Source organism: Hydra viridissima, unplaced genomic scaffold, assembly GCF_058129835.1.
Source record: "Hydra viridissima isolate aposymbiotic clone 2 unplaced genomic scaffold, HvirCarnegie_v1 scaffold_2, whole genome shotgun sequence".
NCBI lineage: Eukaryota > Metazoa > Cnidaria > Hydrozoa > Anthoathecata > Hydridae > Hydra > Hydra viridissima.
This window is the reverse complement of record NW_028324301.1, coordinates 15173344-15190000: the sequence shown is the minus strand read 5'-3', so window position 1 is coordinate 15190000 and position 16657 is coordinate 15173344. Positions and strand designations below refer to the sequence as shown.

The following is a 16657-nucleotide window of genomic DNA, read 5'->3' as shown; positions in this document are numbered from 1 at the left end:
ATAGTAATAGTAATAATAATAATGATAATAATAATAATAATAGTAATAATAATAATAATAATAATAATAATAATAATAATAATAATAATAATAATAATAATAATAATAATAATAATAATAATAATAATAGTAATAATAATAATAATAATAATAATAATAATAATAATAATAATAATAATAATAATAATAATAATAATAATAGTAATAATAATAATAATAATAATAATAATAATAATAATAATAATAATAATAATAATAATAATAATAATAGTAATAATAATAATAATAGTAATAATAATAATAATAATAATAATAATAATAATAATAATAATAATAATAATAATAATAATAATAATAATAATAATAATAAAAATGTATTAATTGCCATATATATATATAGCAAAACCTTTTTTTTTATAGGTCAATTTGTAAAGCAGCAATGGCTGTAGTTAAAGGTGATATAAAAAGAGTTAGCGTCATGGAAATTAAGGTTAAGTCGCATAAATTTTTTTATGTGCATATATTTTAATGTTCTTTAATTTATAGTTTGTGACTTAATATTTGCAGGCTGACACCAAACCTGTTTATGCTTTTTCGAGTATTCATCTTGGAATATATCAGGAAATGAAGGAGCAAATTGATAAGTAAATATTTTTGGTAATTTTCTTAAAACAAAGCCAAGGTGTTATTCTTATTTAATATTTTTTAAAAATGTTTTTCTTATTTATTTTCTGTTTTTTAGAGGAAGATTTTGGTTACTTGGTCCATTGAAAAAATACTTTACTTTTCTGTGGAGAACGACTAAGGCATGTATGTATTTTTGTATATTTTAGCAAACACAGTAGATTTACTTAACTTTAAAAAAATCTATCAACAGGTTATGGGAATTAAATATCAAATACTTGTTAAAAGTTTAATATAAGTTTATAAATTTTAATAAATTTCTTTTTTATAAAGTTTGTGAAAAATGGAAAAAGCTTTATATTTATGTTTGTCATATATTTAAAATTTAAGATTGCTGTTATTACTATTACTATGTGATATTTCAATGTTCTATGCAATTACACTATTGCTTGCATGTCATTAATTTATAAAATCTTTTTGTCTTTGTTGGTAGTTGCCATAAGTAAGAGTTGCACTCTTGTACATATTTCATCAACATGCATCAACATTATGAATCCAAAAAAATCTCTATATATGTAAATGAGAAACACTTTCATAAAAATATGATGATGGAGAATATTGGAGAAAAAAAAAAGTTATTAATCTCACCTCAATTTTTTTGGAGTGTTAAAAGTATTTTCTAGCTTTCCTTGATTATATTTGCTAGGATTTTTTATAGAAAGGAACAGATTAGTTAAGTTAACTCAACTTCATCAATTTTGTACAAAGTGCAATTGTTAAATTAGTGCTTGTAGAAAGTGCAATTGTTAATTTAGTGCATTGTTAAATTAGCTGCTAATTTATGTAACTGGGAGCTTATTTAACAGATGTTTGATTTAATGATATCATTAAACTATATTTATTGAATATTTTTAACTTTATTTTTAAAAGTGTTATAAATTCATTCACCATATCAGTTTTTGCTGAATTTAAAAAGTTTTACTATCATCAATCTAATTATATTTAGTGAAACTATCTTTAGCCATCATAAATAAAACCATTTCTTCCCATAGAACTACCTTTAGCCATTATAAATAAAACCATTTCTTCCCATAGAAATCTCTTTAACAAAAAAGGCTTTCATTTTAGCCTTTCTTTCTTTGGATTTTCTCTTTCTTAATGTCAAATATTTTTTAAAGCAATGATTTTAAACTTTTCAAACACTAAGCAAATACACAATTATTTCCACTGTTTATCTGTTTGCAATGGGATATTCATTTTCTTAAATGCTATTTTTCTCTGTCAACATTTTGGAAGGGTACGATTAAAAACAATAAATTTTACAGGCAGTTTGCCTGGTCAAAACTGCATGATTATGTTTGATTATTATATTTAAGCACTTGACAATCTTCTTACCTTTAATTTTTGCTACCTAACCCTGGGCTCCCAGATGTCCAGATTCATTTCACCACTTTAAATAATCTTAGAAAAGGTTCTTTGATTAATTTATTTATTCACATAATAAAAAAACTGGTGGCATCAAGCATCAGATTGAATGAGCAAGCCCCAAATCATTTAAGTGAGTTCTTTAGTCAAGTTAGAGCTGATTCCAGAGTCATTTATCAAAAATTTATGAAAACTTAACTTTAATTGTCATCAAAATTATTTATAATTTGATTGTTATCTGTAAAAATATCCTTTCATTAATATTATAACATTCTTTTTAGGATTGGCCTTCTGAATTTAATGTTGGGCTGGAAAATAATTTAGCATCTGCCAGTAATATTGAACAACTTAGCAATATCAGTTTATACTTAGAAGAAAACGGAGATGTTAGTAATGATACATTTACAATCTCAAAATTACTTTGTATTGTTGTGTGCCAATATATATTACATTTATCGAATTTTTTTTTGATTTTTTTTAGCGTAATTTTTTTGGTTATCTTTAATTATTTTTTACATCTAGGACTCGTACCTTCTTGTTCAAAAAACACCAACTATTTACTCCAAAATCGATTTCATTAAATATGGGTGACTTGTCATATCTAAGTTTAATTATACTTTTAAATTTCTTTTTAATTGTTGTGATGAAGTGTTTTTTCATTTATTTTGTATTTTTTTTAGCTGGTCTTGGTTTAGGAATAACTTTGCCTTCACTGACAATGGTAACCTTGTTTTAAGTGCTTAGGTTTCTTTTACTATATAAATCAACTTAATCGTAGTCTTTAAGCACAACTTATGCAATTGAGTCTAAAATCTTTCCTTCTTTTTGCTAGCTTACATATCGTATAGATATGTATTTTATCATGATATGAAGATCGTATATTCCGTTTACATTTGTTAAATAAAAAACCTTTTTCTCTACTATATACTTGACTCGATTTGTCTTTTTTATTTGAAATTTGTTAGCGTTTAACTGTTAATACTTTGTAGGTTGACTACTGTGTATTGTGAAGTGATTTTTAACGGTCAGAATTTGAATAAGTCTTTTAGGGCAAAGTTAGAGGAGTTCTAATCCAATTTCTGGGTTATAAAGAGTTTCATATGTCATAGTGTTTGAATTTTTGTGCAAGAATTTTGAAATGACTATTTTTAGATATTATATTTAGCAATAAAAAGTTCAGTAAACGTATAAAAAAAACGGTAAAATAAATCCTATAGATTCGGCTTTTACTTGTATTTGATTTTATAACTGTGTCTTTTTGCGAATGGGATCTGCAATATTTTATTGAAAACTTATTTAGAGAAAAGTGAAGTCCTCCGCCTGTCAGCGATCTCCATGAAGCCAATGGAAAATCAAGTAAGGGTTTTTCGAAGTGCTTTTAATCATTAAATAAATCTATAGATAGTAATGGTAAAGATGTTTTTTTGTAAATTTTTTATAGATGGTGCAAAGTTATCATATTTTTTACATTTTTAAATTGCTATTGAGATTAAGTTGTTTTTTTAATAGCGCCTTTTTTATGATATTGATGGTGAGATATTTGATGTTCGACCGACAGATATAATCGTTCATTCAAAGAAAGTAAATATGTTCTGTAACTCATCCGTCTCCTAAAAAAGTATCGCGAAATAAAATTCTTCTTGCTATCTATTCAGTGCAGAACGGCACTTCAAAGTTGCATCCAAAGAAAACTTCTTTGAGTTTTAACTCCATCCGTATTGTAATTTATTACAAAGGTTTATAAATAGTTATGAAATTTTTTTAAAAATGCATCATGCAGTAATTTTTCATCATATTGTATGTAAAATTCAAGTTAAAAAATTTTTCAATCTGCAATTGTCTTCATTTTTTTTATATTTACGCGCAATTTTTGTTGCAGTTTAAAAAAAACGAGCAATAATAAAAGTATGAGTGCTCTTTATTTTCAGTAAAGTTAATTTATGGGTCGTTCATCCAAGGATAAGCGTGATGTTTATTATAGATTAGCGAAAGAGGGAGGATGGAGAGCCAGAAGCGCGTTTAAGCTGCTCCAAATAAACGAAGAATTTGACTTGTTTACTAAGGTTAATCGTGTAGTGGACCTCTGCGCTGCGCCCGGTAGCTGGAGTCAGGTTTTGAGTAGAAAACTTATTGAAGAAAGGGAGCAAAATGACACCGTTAAAATTGTTGCTGTTGATCTGCAAGCAATGGCTCCTTTACCTGGAGTAATACAAATTCAAGGAGATATAACAAAAGTATGTAACTTAAAGTTTAATTTTAGACAGGCGCTGAATCAATGTCAAATCTGTGAAAATAAGTTTTGTTTTCCTTATGATTTTGACTATTTTTTCTGTCATTCTTAGGTTTCAACCGCAAACGAGATAATTTCTCACTTTGAAGGTGAACCTGCTGATCTTGTGGTTTGTGATGGAGCCCCTGATGTAACTGGACTTCACGATATCGATGAATACATTCAAGGTCAACTGCTTTTAGCTGCTTTTAATATTACAAGTCACGTGCTTAAGAAAGGTGGCAATTTCGTAGCGAAAATTTTCCGTGGGAAAGACGTAAATCTGCTTTATTCTCAAATGAAACTATTTTTTTCTGAAGTAACAGTTTGCAAGCCAAGAAGCAGTAGAAATTCAAGTATTGAAGCATTTATAGTTTGTTTTAACTATACTCCACCAGATGGGTACGTACCCACTATGGCAAATCCTCTTCTAAATCAAGATTTAGATTATAGCAGGTAATAAGGTTTGTTTTATTTTAATCGTATTTTTAATAATTATTAATAGTTTTAGTTTTACTGTAGACAGCTTTCAAGTCCTAGGTATTACACAACTATACTTCAAATTTAATCTAAATGTAATTTTAAATTAAGCTTGGAGGGGATAAACTGCATGCTGACGCCTTTCCTAGCCTGTGGTGACTTAAACTCATACGATTCCGACATGACGTATCCTCTTAATCTTGAAGATGGAAAAGATTATATTCAACTACCGCCCACACAAACTCCTATCAAACCACCGTATGAAACGGCATGTAAACTTAAAAAGAAAAACAAAATTCAAGACGGTTTTTCTGTAAGCAATGTCTGATAAAATATACACAGATGAAAAAATTAAAATCTTTTCGCAAATGCTAAAAAGTGAGTTGAATATATATATATATATATATATATATATATATATATATATATATATATATATATATATATATATATATATATATATATTAGGGTGGTTCAAAAAAAGGTCATGTCAAAAATTTGAAAAGAGCCCTAGCTTATGATCTGCCTTGACCCCAAAATAGTACTTAAAATTTTTTACAAAAATTTTTTTGATCATCGGAAAGGTCCCCACACAGGGCAAAAGGGTCAATTTTAGCCCCGTTTTAAGAAAAACTTTACCCCGCTTGTGGGACCCTTAAATTTTAACCAATTTTAAAAAAAAAATTATCCAATAACATGGTAATGAGTTATACAACTCTTTTCATAAATATTTTTTTAAGTAACTTTCAGAAGAATGATAAAACATTGAAAATCATCAAAACATAAAATGTTTTTTTAAAAAAAGTAAGTATTTGTTTGAATACGATAAAAAAAAAACTTTACCAATACAAAACAAAAACCAAACATTTACAAGGGTTTCAAAAATAAAATGGATCAAAAAGTAGATATTAAATAATACTATTGAGTGCAGCTTTGGCATAATCCAACTTTTTTCTACCATTTCGATTTCGCTTGTACACATGAGTAAAAAGAAACGTACCTTGCCTTTTCTCTTCTGAATGTGCTTTATTAACAAATTGTTGAACTAATTTGACTGTTCTTTCTGAACAATCATTCACAACATCAAGATTCATGATGGCTGTTTCAAATTCTTGATAGAAATCATTTAAAATCCAATACTCTACAGGAAGCTTCATCCATTGAACCTCAGCTTTTCCATGGCCAAGCATGTCAAATATAAGCCAGGACTTCTCTGTAACTAGTGGAACTAAACTGGGAGGTTCATCCTGTGAAAAGTTTAAGTTCTTCAGAATGTCTTTATCCAACACTTGTCTTTCTAAGGAATACTCTTCTATAGAGGGTCGTTTTAGACCAAATAGTCTCTTAGCCATGTTGCTACGTTCTTTACATTTCTGATCTGCAATTGCTATAATGACTAAATATGGGTCATGGTACCAAGTATGTCGCATAATGGATTCATAAACAGCTTGAGCTCCAGCTTTATTCAATTCCTCAAACCTTTTCATCTGCCAGTATGCTTTCATATACTAATAGTTAAGGGTTAGATTTTTCAATGTTTAATTTAAAAATAGATAATATACCTACTTTTTGTAATTATTCAAAATTATATCTTTATTTTAAAACAATTATTCAGACCGTGTACCTGCGTTGGAGCAGCTGAACTTAGCTCCGCTCTAAGAAACCATTCAGTGTAAAAAATGGAAAGAAACTTTGTCATTTCAGTGATTTCATCCTTGCTCTCTTCATTGATTTCAAGGATTTTTTCCATAAGTAGAAACAGTTTTAGGTAAAATAAACTTACCCATGAATCTGGCATGATGAACAGCTCCAGGATTGTGAAGTTTAAACCTGTCAGTGTGTGACAGTACCATCAATGTAAGTTTAGCCGATTCTTGATAATCTTTACGAAACTTTCCATCCTAAACAAATTTTTTTTCCTAAGTTATAATAACTTAAATTACTTACTACAAATTTGTAAAACTGGAAAATTATATGTAAAGTACTACTTTACTATACTATTTTTTGATAATAAGAAGAGATAATTAAATTTTAAATTAATTTATAAAGCTATTATTACTCACCTTCTTAAAAACTTTAGTGCTAATTATATATCTGCAAAATTGAATAGCACTCAGCCTTTGTTCATTAATCCAGGAATCAACAGGAGTTGATAATCTTTTTAAATCTTGATTTTCAGTACCTAGATCATTCCAATGGTTCTTAAGAAGTTTAAATAATTTATTTTCTGGTCCTGAAGTATGACTACTAGGATAAAGCTCCCAAAAATGGGTAACATGACGCTCAAAAATATGGTGTCGACATGCAGTTAATAACATATGGCGCTGTAAGTGCACAATGATTCTGCTACAAGCTCCTTTTGCTTTACCTGTGTTGGCGCTAGTGGTATCAAAGCAAAGACACTGAACTTTATCCTCTAATCCAAAGTTCTTCTATAGCTTCTTTTTGGAGTTCTCCAGAACCTGAGTCGATTACTGGAATTCCAAGTAACTCGGTTTGTCCTTTAATCCTAGCAAGAACAGCTAACTATCTTTTGAAAACTGTTTTCCTTCAGTAAGTTCTTTCACAATTTTTCCATCAAAATGAATTGTTATCAGAGAATTTGAAGATTTAGAAATGCTTTTTATATGGTCTCTGATTTCATTTGCACCCATTACCACAGCATTCTCTGCTGCTCTGTATGATGAAGATTTAGAGCATACAAACTCAGACATGCATCCTCCTGAAATGACAATAATACTGCTAAGAATTGCTGTATTATAAATGACAATAATACTGCTAAGAATTGCCTACCAAAGGATATCTTGCACCAACTGCTGTGTGAGCAGTACGGTGCAAGATATCCTTTGGTAGGTTGACAGAATTTGTAGGATCAATATATGACTCAATTTCAAATTCACTATCACTTGAATTGCTTTTATTGGTATAAAAAGAACTTAATGAATTTTCAGAATCAGTATCTGATATATTGTTTAATTTATTATAACTACATTTAGATTTATACTTTCTTTTTAATGAATATTGAAATCTCTTATCCAATCCCCCTAAATTTCCTTTCCTTTCCTCTAATTGGTCTTTAAGAAAAGCTATGTCTTCCTCTTTGTCATTTTGGTTTCTCAACCTATCTTTTCTTATTTTTTCAATCCTATTTAGTGGGTTTTCTCCGATCCAGAAAACCTTTTTCATATTTTCTTTAAAGTTTTTTCTTTTTTTAACTTCAGCAGCGTTGTTTCTTTTGCTTAGGCTTTTCAGCTTCATCCAGTCTTGCACCATTTTTGTGACCTTGATCCTATAAAATGAAATTATTATTATTAAATGCTTATAAAAACTTAAAAATATATTTTAGTGTTTTGATAAGGTTATACAGTTTGATCTATCATTACCTTAGCTTCTGAGTTGTAATTACTTCAAATCCACCACGTGTCCATGGAACTACAAGTTTAGATATTATGCAGCAATGTAACTGACTGGTAGGACAACTTGGTGAGAATGATCCACTTTTGTTTGGACATCCTACAATAAAACTCAGTTTAACTTCAGGTTTAGATTTTCTCAGAAAGTTGTAGTATTGAAGAATTTCTTGTGTAGTAGCAAATTTGTTGTTAGAAATAGTACAATTTATTTTTCCCACTAAAAAAGTATCATCAACTCTTTCAATTTTCTTTTTGGGTGGCATCATATAAATTATTAATATTTTATGTTAGTCTAAAATAAATGTTTACATATAAGTATGTTAGATGAAATAATAAGATTATATTTTAATTTTGAAAATGAAATATTTATTTTTTATTTTGTTTAAAATCTTTTTTGTTCTTTATTCAAAAAAAAAATTGTTCAGCAAAAAAAGTTATGTTTTCAAATATTAAATTATACAAAAAAATTGAAATGTAAGATATTTTGAAAATATCCACTAAAAACCCGCTTTTTGCTGAAAAAATGAAATTCTTTGAATGTTTTTTTTTGAAAAGAGCCCCTTCAACATAAGTTGTATAACTCATTTCCATGTTATTGGATAGTTTTTTTTTTTAATGGTTTAAGGGTCCTACAAGCGGGGTAAAGTTTTCCTTAAAACGAGGCAAAAATTGACCCTTTTGCCCTCTGTGGGAACCTTTCCAATGATCAAAAAAATTTTTGTAAAAAATTTTAAGTACTATTTTGGGGTCAAGGGAGATCATAAGCTAGGGCTCTTTTCAAATTTTTGACATGACCTTTTTTTGAACCACCCTAATATATATATACAGCTTGTACAGAAAGTAAGTTATGGCAAGTTTGGACTGGTGCAAAGAGAAAATCTGATGCCAGGGTCTTCGTTTTTTGTTTTTTTTTTCTTAGCCAATTATTAAGAAAAAAAATTAACTTTGAAAGAAAAAAACACAAAATCTTTTCCGAAATTTAATATCAAACACAAGAAATCCAAAAATTGATGAGAAGAAAGTGCAATAAAGTTTAAACGCACTTATTAAGTTTTTATCATGGAAATGTTAATATGGGATATGACCCTCGTTGTTTTTGATACATGCTTGTAATCGGCTTGGCATTGATTCAATAAGATTTTCAATCATCTTGATTGGTATTTCAAGCCAAAATTTTGTTAGTTCTTTTTTAAGCATTTCGTGACTAGTTATTTGCTTTTTTGTTAGTTGATAATCCATCCAGCTCCATAAATTTTCGATCGAGTTTAAGTCAGGTGATCGAGCTGGCCAAGTCATGAGTTAAATATTACTTTCAACGAAATAATTGGTAATTGAATGTGCTGTATGATATGGAACATTGTCTTGTTGAAATAACCAGTTTTGATCAGCCTGGAATAAATCGCATTAGGGATAAGCGAATTTTCCAAAATGTCACGATACCCATACTGGTTCAATCTTCCTTCGTATATTTTATGACAGCCAACGCCTGAACCTGATATGCATCCCCATATGCCGACAGAGCCACTACCTTTTTGAATACGGCTGTGTATGTGTTGCTTCAAATATTTTTCCGTATTTTTGCGACAAACAAATTTCAAAATTCGACTCATCGCTAAAAATAATTACTTTCCATTGTTCCACTGAATAATTTAAACGCTCTTTGCACTATTATTTTTCGTTTTAGACGATCGCTTAACGATAACATAGGCTTTCTTACGGGATGAAACGAATTTAATTCTTTTTTGCGTAATAACTTACTTATTGTCGTACGACTTACTGTTTTCTCTACAAGCGAACTATTGATTTCTGCACTCATAGCTGATACTCCTGCTTTTGGTTTGCGTCTGCTAAGCGTATAAAGCATGTTTTTATCGCGAGCTGACAGTTTTTTTTTGGGCGCCCAATTCGAGATTTATCATTGACACTACCAGTCAATAAGTAATTTTTTATTGTTGTACGAACGCTGAATTCAGAAATATTCAAGTGTTTTCGAATTTGCAGATTGCTCATTTTCATTTTATGCATGTCAATGACTTGCCATTTGATTTTCGATTTGACAGCTCTTTTACCCATGAAAATATGATCTTTTGACAAAGTTTTATCAGTTGAAAATGGCTGAAGGTTGAATCAAATCGTAGACGCAGTTTTTTTTGCAAAATAAAAAAAGAATAAAGATGCAAATACAATATGCTAACGATAGCAGGCTTTTGAGTGATGAAAATGCGAAAGACTGCAAGAAAAAACCAACAATAAACAAGAGTTACGAGTTTTCCAATCAAAGTGCGTTTAAACTTTATTTCAAAAAATTGAAAGGACTTAATTGCTCCATTGATTTTCTGATTACCCTCCACCTTCTTTATGGTTTCTTTATAGTTTTTTTTTTTCTCTAAATCGATAAATTAAATCATTAGAATAAATAAACATAAAAAATGCGGACCACATCTCATCAATTTATCGGGTTATCATTTCTTAAAAGAATTATACAGGTTAAAAAACAAGTGCATTTAAACTTTCTGTACAAGGTGTATATAATCGCAAGGTTTCTTGTTATGAGTTCTAAGCTTTGAATTCCACTTCAGTCATTGATTTTACAAAATTAGGATCTTTTACGAGTTACCTAATCTGTGGCCCATCAAAAATACTGGCTTTTAATTTTTATGTACTTAATCCTGGAAACTTTTGTGAAAGAAAATTGAAACATTCACTACTTTTGTCAAGCACCTTCACAAATTGTTTTATGTCGAGTTTAAAATGAAGTGGCGGAAGTATGATGCGATCTTAAGCTACGGCTAACTAAAGCTACGTTTACAATATTTTTTGTACCAACTTTCAGCTCTTCCTGCACTGATCAAGCTTTTTTGACCAATGGCGTTGCTTGTCACGACTGTCCCAGAGGGAAATAAAACAAGAGACTTTGTGTACCCCTCCCCCCCCCCCCAAAAAAAAAAAAAAAAAAAGAGACCTAGAAGCATTTTAAAATCAACAGACCCAGTCGTGGTCTTGACACTTTTTTCATATGCTTACAAACATTTTGTGTATACTTCTTTCAAAGTCGTCGAATGTACAGTAAGGTATAAATTAATACTTGTTATCGTAATGAAGCAAAACACACAGAAAAGGACGTCAATCACTTTTGGTTGGTAGTTTTTTACAACCCATCCGTCGCAAAATACCACCAACACTGTTACAAAAGACTAAATTCTTCTTTTAAGAAAAATACTGTAACAGATTATTTTCTCGGGTATGATAAAAAGTAAGGATGGTTACCGGAATAATCTATTTTTTTTCTTTTAAACAAGCTGCTAAAATTTCAGAATCTTCTTTCAGTTAATTCAGATCTCATACTAATTCATTTAGTTCTTTCCGATTAAATGGTTGATTTCCAGGGTTAATTCCGTTTATTTTCACAAAGCAGATGTAGCAGTCGCCATGGTGGTTCCAAAGTTCTCGCCAAATCTTGAGTGTTACAAACTTTATTGCATCCTTTTTTTCACGTAGCCATAATCGTAGACAAACTTCATATTTCTGTCACGAACAATGATATATGTTAACTAGATGTCTAACTTCACAAAAATTCCGTAAGAAAAAGTGAAGCAAGTTTTAAAGCTTTTAATGCCGGTAGCCGTTTTATTTAAACTGACAATACTTCATTTTTGCTTTGCTTTTAATTATAATCGTGTCATTTCAGGCTGGCAAAAATTTCAGGCTGGCAAAAAATGTGCTTCACTGCGGAAGCGCGAGTTACATATACACTGCAGGCCAAAAGTTTACGGACACTTGGATTTTGTTTAATTTTTTAATTCAAACTCCCATAATTATTTCAATAAAATTCAAATATCATATTTATTTTTTAAAAGATACATATAGTTACTATTTAAGAAAAAAAAAAGCCAAAAAATGAAATAAAAAAAATACTAAGAACACTATTCTTATTACACTGTCTTTTCGTCAAAAAATAACCCACGAGTTTTTATTAATTTTTTTGCGATCCATGGCATCCTATTTATTAATTTATTTATTATTTCGGGTGTAATTGATAACCAGGATTCTTCTAATATTTGCCACAGGTGCTCTTTGGATGTTGGGCATTTTTGTCTGACCTTTCTGTCCAATTCTTCCCACAGTAATTCTATTGGGTTCAAATCTGGTGATTGGGCTGGCCAGGTCATGATTTTGAGGGCACCATTATCCTCTTGTTCCTTTATATAATTCTTACATAATTTTGAGGTGTGTTTAGGGTCATTGTCCTGCATAAAAACAAAACCACGACCAATAATTCTTAAGCTAGAAGGTATAGCATTGTTTTCTAGAATTATTTTATATTGTTCTTTTTTCATAATACCCTCAATTTTAACTAGGTCACCTACACCAGCTGAAGAAAAACATCCCCATACCATAACTGACCCACCACCATGCTTGATTGTTGGCACTAAACACTCTGGGATCATTTTTTCTTTTGTTGTTCTTCTGATGTAAATTCTACGCCTTTGCCCAAACAGTTCAAATTTGGACTTGTCGGTCCATAGTACTTTTCCCCAGTCTTCTTCTGTCCAATTTTGGTGGTCTATAGTCCATTGTAACCTTTTCTTTTTATTTTCAATCCGTAGCAACGGTTTCCTGACCGCTATACGGCCAGAAAGTCCTGCTTGTCTAAGACATCGTTTCGTAGTGGTTAATGAAATAGATTTTGAACGACTCCTATTGTAGCCTGAAGTTATTTCCAGGGCCGTAAGTCTTCGATTTCTTTTACTCATCAATATTATACTATTATCTTCAGCTTTTGTTGTCTTCCGTGGTCTACCAGATCTTTTTTTGTCTTCAAAAATGCCTGTTTCTTTCCATCGTTTGATGGTATCTTGTACAGTACTTCTGGCAACTTGTACTTTTTTGCAAATTTCACGAACTGAATATCTTTCTTTATGTAATGTAATTATTTCAGAACGTTTTGCAACCGTTAAAGAAGGTTTTTTACCCATATTTTTAAATAAATAGTCGAATTATAAAATTTTAAAATTTTTTTGAAGATTTTTTAATACAACCGTCATTAATACCAAATGAAAACAAAACAAAACTAAATATTCTTAATCATTTTAGTCGGATATCATTATATTATAAATATTTACTTCATGTTTCAACAAATAAATAACTTTAACAAGACCAAACTCTTAAGAGTAATGAAACGCTATATATCAAGTTAAAATAAGCAATTAAAAAAACAAACTTATTTATGTAAGTTTGAGGCCAGTAATAGGGTATATCATACTTTTGCATGTTTTAATTTTCATTCAGTATGTCACTTTTCCTATGTATTCATAAACCCTGAGTTGAATGGTATAATTTATTTTGGTGAAAAAACAAGTCTAGCTACCGGGAAAACGTTTTTAATTTTCAAAAATATTGTGTTTTTTTACTAAATGATGACTGTTTATGTTATAAATGTACATAATAACTATTTAAAATATTGTTTAACCTTATGCTTAATTTTTATAATATGCTTTGAGTTTTTAACAATATTATTTTGTGTATAAGTATCAGTTAATATTCAAATATACTTTGAAAATATTATAACGACCATTTTAGATTTTATTTCAAATTAATTGCTATACTTGCTGTATTTATATCTTCCAGATTCATAATATATTAAAAAAAGAAAAATAGCATTATCAGTTAGCAAGAAAACCAGAAAATCGATTAACACCAAACTAAGTGAGTATCTTGGAGGTCCTAAAAAGTTTCTCCAAACTGAATTTCCAACATTACGTGATTGTTTGCAGCGATGTCTAGATCTGTAGCGAAACAGAATACTAGTCTGTGAAAAAAATCCGCGTAACATATCAATGCAAGAAATTTTTTCTAATGTTGCTAATGAAGTTGCAGAACGGTGGCTTATTTCCAACACAGAATTTAAAGAACCCATAGTTTGTGGAACTAAAGCAATAGCACTAAGAATTAATAGAAGTTGGTCTGCATTCTCTAAGATAGCTCGACACAAATCTCAAAAGGCAAACAAAAAATGCTGGGAACCTAAACTTGATAAACTTTTAGATATTGCTTTTTGCAAATGCAGAATCGTTTACTGCAATGATAATGATGCCCCTTGCAACGAATCTTGTGATGACGGTGCTCATTGCTTTTGCAAATGTGACTTAAATTTAAGAATTCCTAAAAAAGAACTTATTTGGATAAAAACCCAGCGAGAAAAACAAGGCAGTGTTTCATGTATGCAAGAATTTGGTCTTGATCTTAACGAGACTGCCAAACTTAGGCTAAAATGCTTACGCAAGTCAACTGAACAAGCAAGACTCACGCGACAACGTGAAGAAGCTTCAAAGTATAAGTTAGAATCATCAGTCTCTATTTATCCAACCGATGTTAGATTTGATGATGAAAGTACGGGTGTTACAATAGAAATTAATAATAATTCCAATGATGTGATAGTCAGTGATAGCGATAAAGTCAGTGATAGCGAAGAGGACTCGACAATTGAAAATCAAGAGAGTTATGTTAAACGAAACTACCTTGATATTAGTAATGCTGCCGTTGCTCCTATCAGATTTGGTGTATCATCGACTGCTACTGCTGCTATCATTAATGGTCTACTGAAAGATATTATGAAGGCAGGAAAACTTGTTGAAGATAAAAAAAATCTCATATGTGATAGTATGAAAGTTTTTCGTGCCAAAGAGTGTGCTATGAAGTATTCCAGAGTAGAAGAAAATTTCGACTGTGAAAGAAATATAATTACTGGAATTTTTGTTGATGGTAGAAAAGATAAAACTTTAGTTCTTATCCATGATAAAACCACAGGCACCTTCAGAAAACAAATTATCAAAGAAAATCATATAACTGTGACAGAAGAGCCTAGAGGTCGCTACCTTACTCATTATACACCAAAACCTAAGTCAGAAATATCTAAACCAGCTAAGCAATGTGCTATTGGATTATTCGACTGGTTAATGGAAAGAGGTAAAGATCTTAATCTCCAACTAATTGGCAGTGATACTACAAATGAAATGTCTGGATGGAAAGGTGGAATGCTTCATTTTTTGGAAGAACTTCTCAATCGAAAACTTTTTAGATCTTTTTGCTGGCTTCACATTAATGAGCTTCCATTCCGTCATATTTTGGAAAAACTTGATGGACCAACTTCTTCAGATAAAGGATGGAGTGGAGCAGTAGGTAAACTGTTTTCCAAAGTAGAAAATCTTGAAAGAATTACTAAATTTATGCCAATTCCGCTTCTGGAGCCTCTTGTTACTATAAGTGAAGATTTCTTAAAGCAAATGAGCACTGACAGTTTAGTCGCATGGAAGTATTTAAATGTAATATTGAAAGGAAAGCTCGATCCTGAAGTAGCAGCTCTTAAATGTGGTAGATTGTCTCACAGTCGATGGCTTACTTGTGGCATGAGATGCCTGCTTCTCTATATGAGTAAACATGATCTTGAACCTGATAATGCAGAGATCTTAAGACTGCTTGCAACTTGGGTGACTCAGGTTTATTTTCCAATGTTCTTTGAGATTAAAGTTAAGCATGACATTAAATATGGTTCTTGTCATCTTTTAAAACTGTTTCAACTTTGGCAGAAGCAAGATGATAGGATTAAAGAAGCATCTAAACTTTATCTCAAAAGTGAATCTTGGTGGGCTCATCCTGAGAATATACTTGTCTCACTTCTCTGTTCTGATAACTCAGAACAAAGGTTATTTGCCGTCGACATAATATTGGCAGTTAGGGCCGGAAGTGAACTTGGCTCAGCAGATGTTAGACCATTTAAAGTTCCGCAAACAATAAACCTTGATGCTTGTGGCATCAAAGAACTTATCGACTGGGAAAAAGAGGTCATCACTGAACCAATTTTCACTGCAAATATGTCGTTAGTCCAACTCAATGCATTGATAGTTTCTCCCCTGCAGCTACCTCTATACTCATTACATACCCAAAGTTGCGAGAGAGCAATCAAATTAGTCACAGAAGCAGCTCAGTCAGTCTGTGGTTGGGATAAAAGAGATGGTTTTATAAGAACTCAATTGCGAAATCGTGAACTAATGCCTTTGTTTAAATCAAGAAAAGACTTTAAGTAATTTATGTAATTACTAATTTAGTATTTTTGATTTTTATTTATACTTTGTTGTGCATAACATTAAATGTTAAATAAATACTTGGTTTTAATGTTGATTTTATAAGAATTTTGGGGAGCTAAAACAAAAATTAAGGCAGCCAGGTTTATAATTTGAATTGGTATTTTGAGTAAGTGTAAGGGGAGGGGGCTTTTGCAACTAAACCCCTTGCTCCTACTCTACCTACTCTATCTCCTACCAGTGCGTGTATAAATATATATATACTAATTGTAATATATCTTGATCTTATAATCATAATAAAACTATCTAATATTGATAGAAGGGAGGGGGGCGGAAGCCCTAGCCGTGCATTCTGGCTCAAGAAT

The 16657-nt window shown here is 30.4% G+C and overlaps 3 protein-coding genes and 1 pseudogene across 4 annotated transcripts in view; 3 read left to right on the top strand and 1 right to left on the bottom strand.

Moving 5' to 3' along the window:
• Positions 1-3885, top strand: part of LOC145192112 (acylglycerol kinase, mitochondrial-like) — a 13766-nt gene extending 9881 nt beyond the window's left edge. The window contains exons 8-15 of one of the 2 annotated variants that reach the window (XR_016449757.1): positions 421-490; positions 568-644; positions 743-810; positions 2331-2435; positions 2572-2636; positions 2730-2770; positions 3350-3405; positions 3559-3885. Coding sequence is in view for 1 of the 2 variants with exons in the window: in XM_090078455.1 (XP_089934581.1) it covers positions 421-490; positions 568-644; positions 743-806; positions 2331-2435; positions 2572-2636; positions 2730-2770; positions 3350-3405; positions 3559-3663 (583 nt within the window). In the remaining variant the exon portion in view is untranslated. The remainder of the gene's footprint in view (positions 1-420; positions 491-567; positions 645-742; positions 811-2330; positions 2436-2571; positions 2637-2729; positions 2771-3349; positions 3406-3558) is intronic. The other variant, XM_090078455.1, reaches the window with a different exon arrangement.
• The window catches only part of LOC149892177 (uncharacterized), a 27516-nt gene extending 11114 nt beyond the window's left edge, over positions 1-16402 (top strand). Inside the window, exon 2 of the mRNA XM_090078454.1 lies at positions 14711-16402. Within this exon, the coding sequence (XP_089934580.1) occupies positions 14711-16295 (1585 nt within the window). The 3' untranslated portion in view covers positions 16296-16402. The remainder of the gene's footprint in view (positions 1-14710) is intronic.
• LOC149892179 (tRNA (cytidine(32)/guanosine(34)-2'-O)-methyltransferase-like) lies at positions 3879-5176 on the top strand. Its single transcript, XM_090078457.1, has 3 exons — positions 3879-4283; positions 4392-4774; positions 4910-5176. Exons 1-3 carry the CDS (start codon positions 3990-3992, stop codon positions 5124-5126), a joined length of 894 nt encoding a protein of 297 aa, XP_089934583.1. The 5' UTR covers positions 3879-3989; the 3' UTR covers positions 5127-5176.
• LOC149892178 (uncharacterized) lies at positions 5952-8477 on the bottom strand (annotated as a pseudogene).
• Positions 16403-16657: the final 255 nt, after the last annotated feature.

Excerpts from the sequence above, each read along its gene's own strand:
- LOC149892179 (XM_090078457.1), top strand. The coding sequence starts at position 3,990 with ATGGGTCGTTCATCCAAGGATAAGCGTGATGTTTATTATAGATTAGCG. Across the intron at positions 4,284-4,391 it reads TTCAAGGAGATATAACAAAA|GTTTCAACCGCAAACGAGAT; the intron begins GTATGTAACTTA and ends TGTCATTCTTAG. Across the intron at positions 4,775-4,909 it reads CAAGATTTAGATTATAGCAG|CTTGGAGGGGATAAACTGCA; the intron begins GTAATAAGGTTT and ends TTTTAAATTAAG.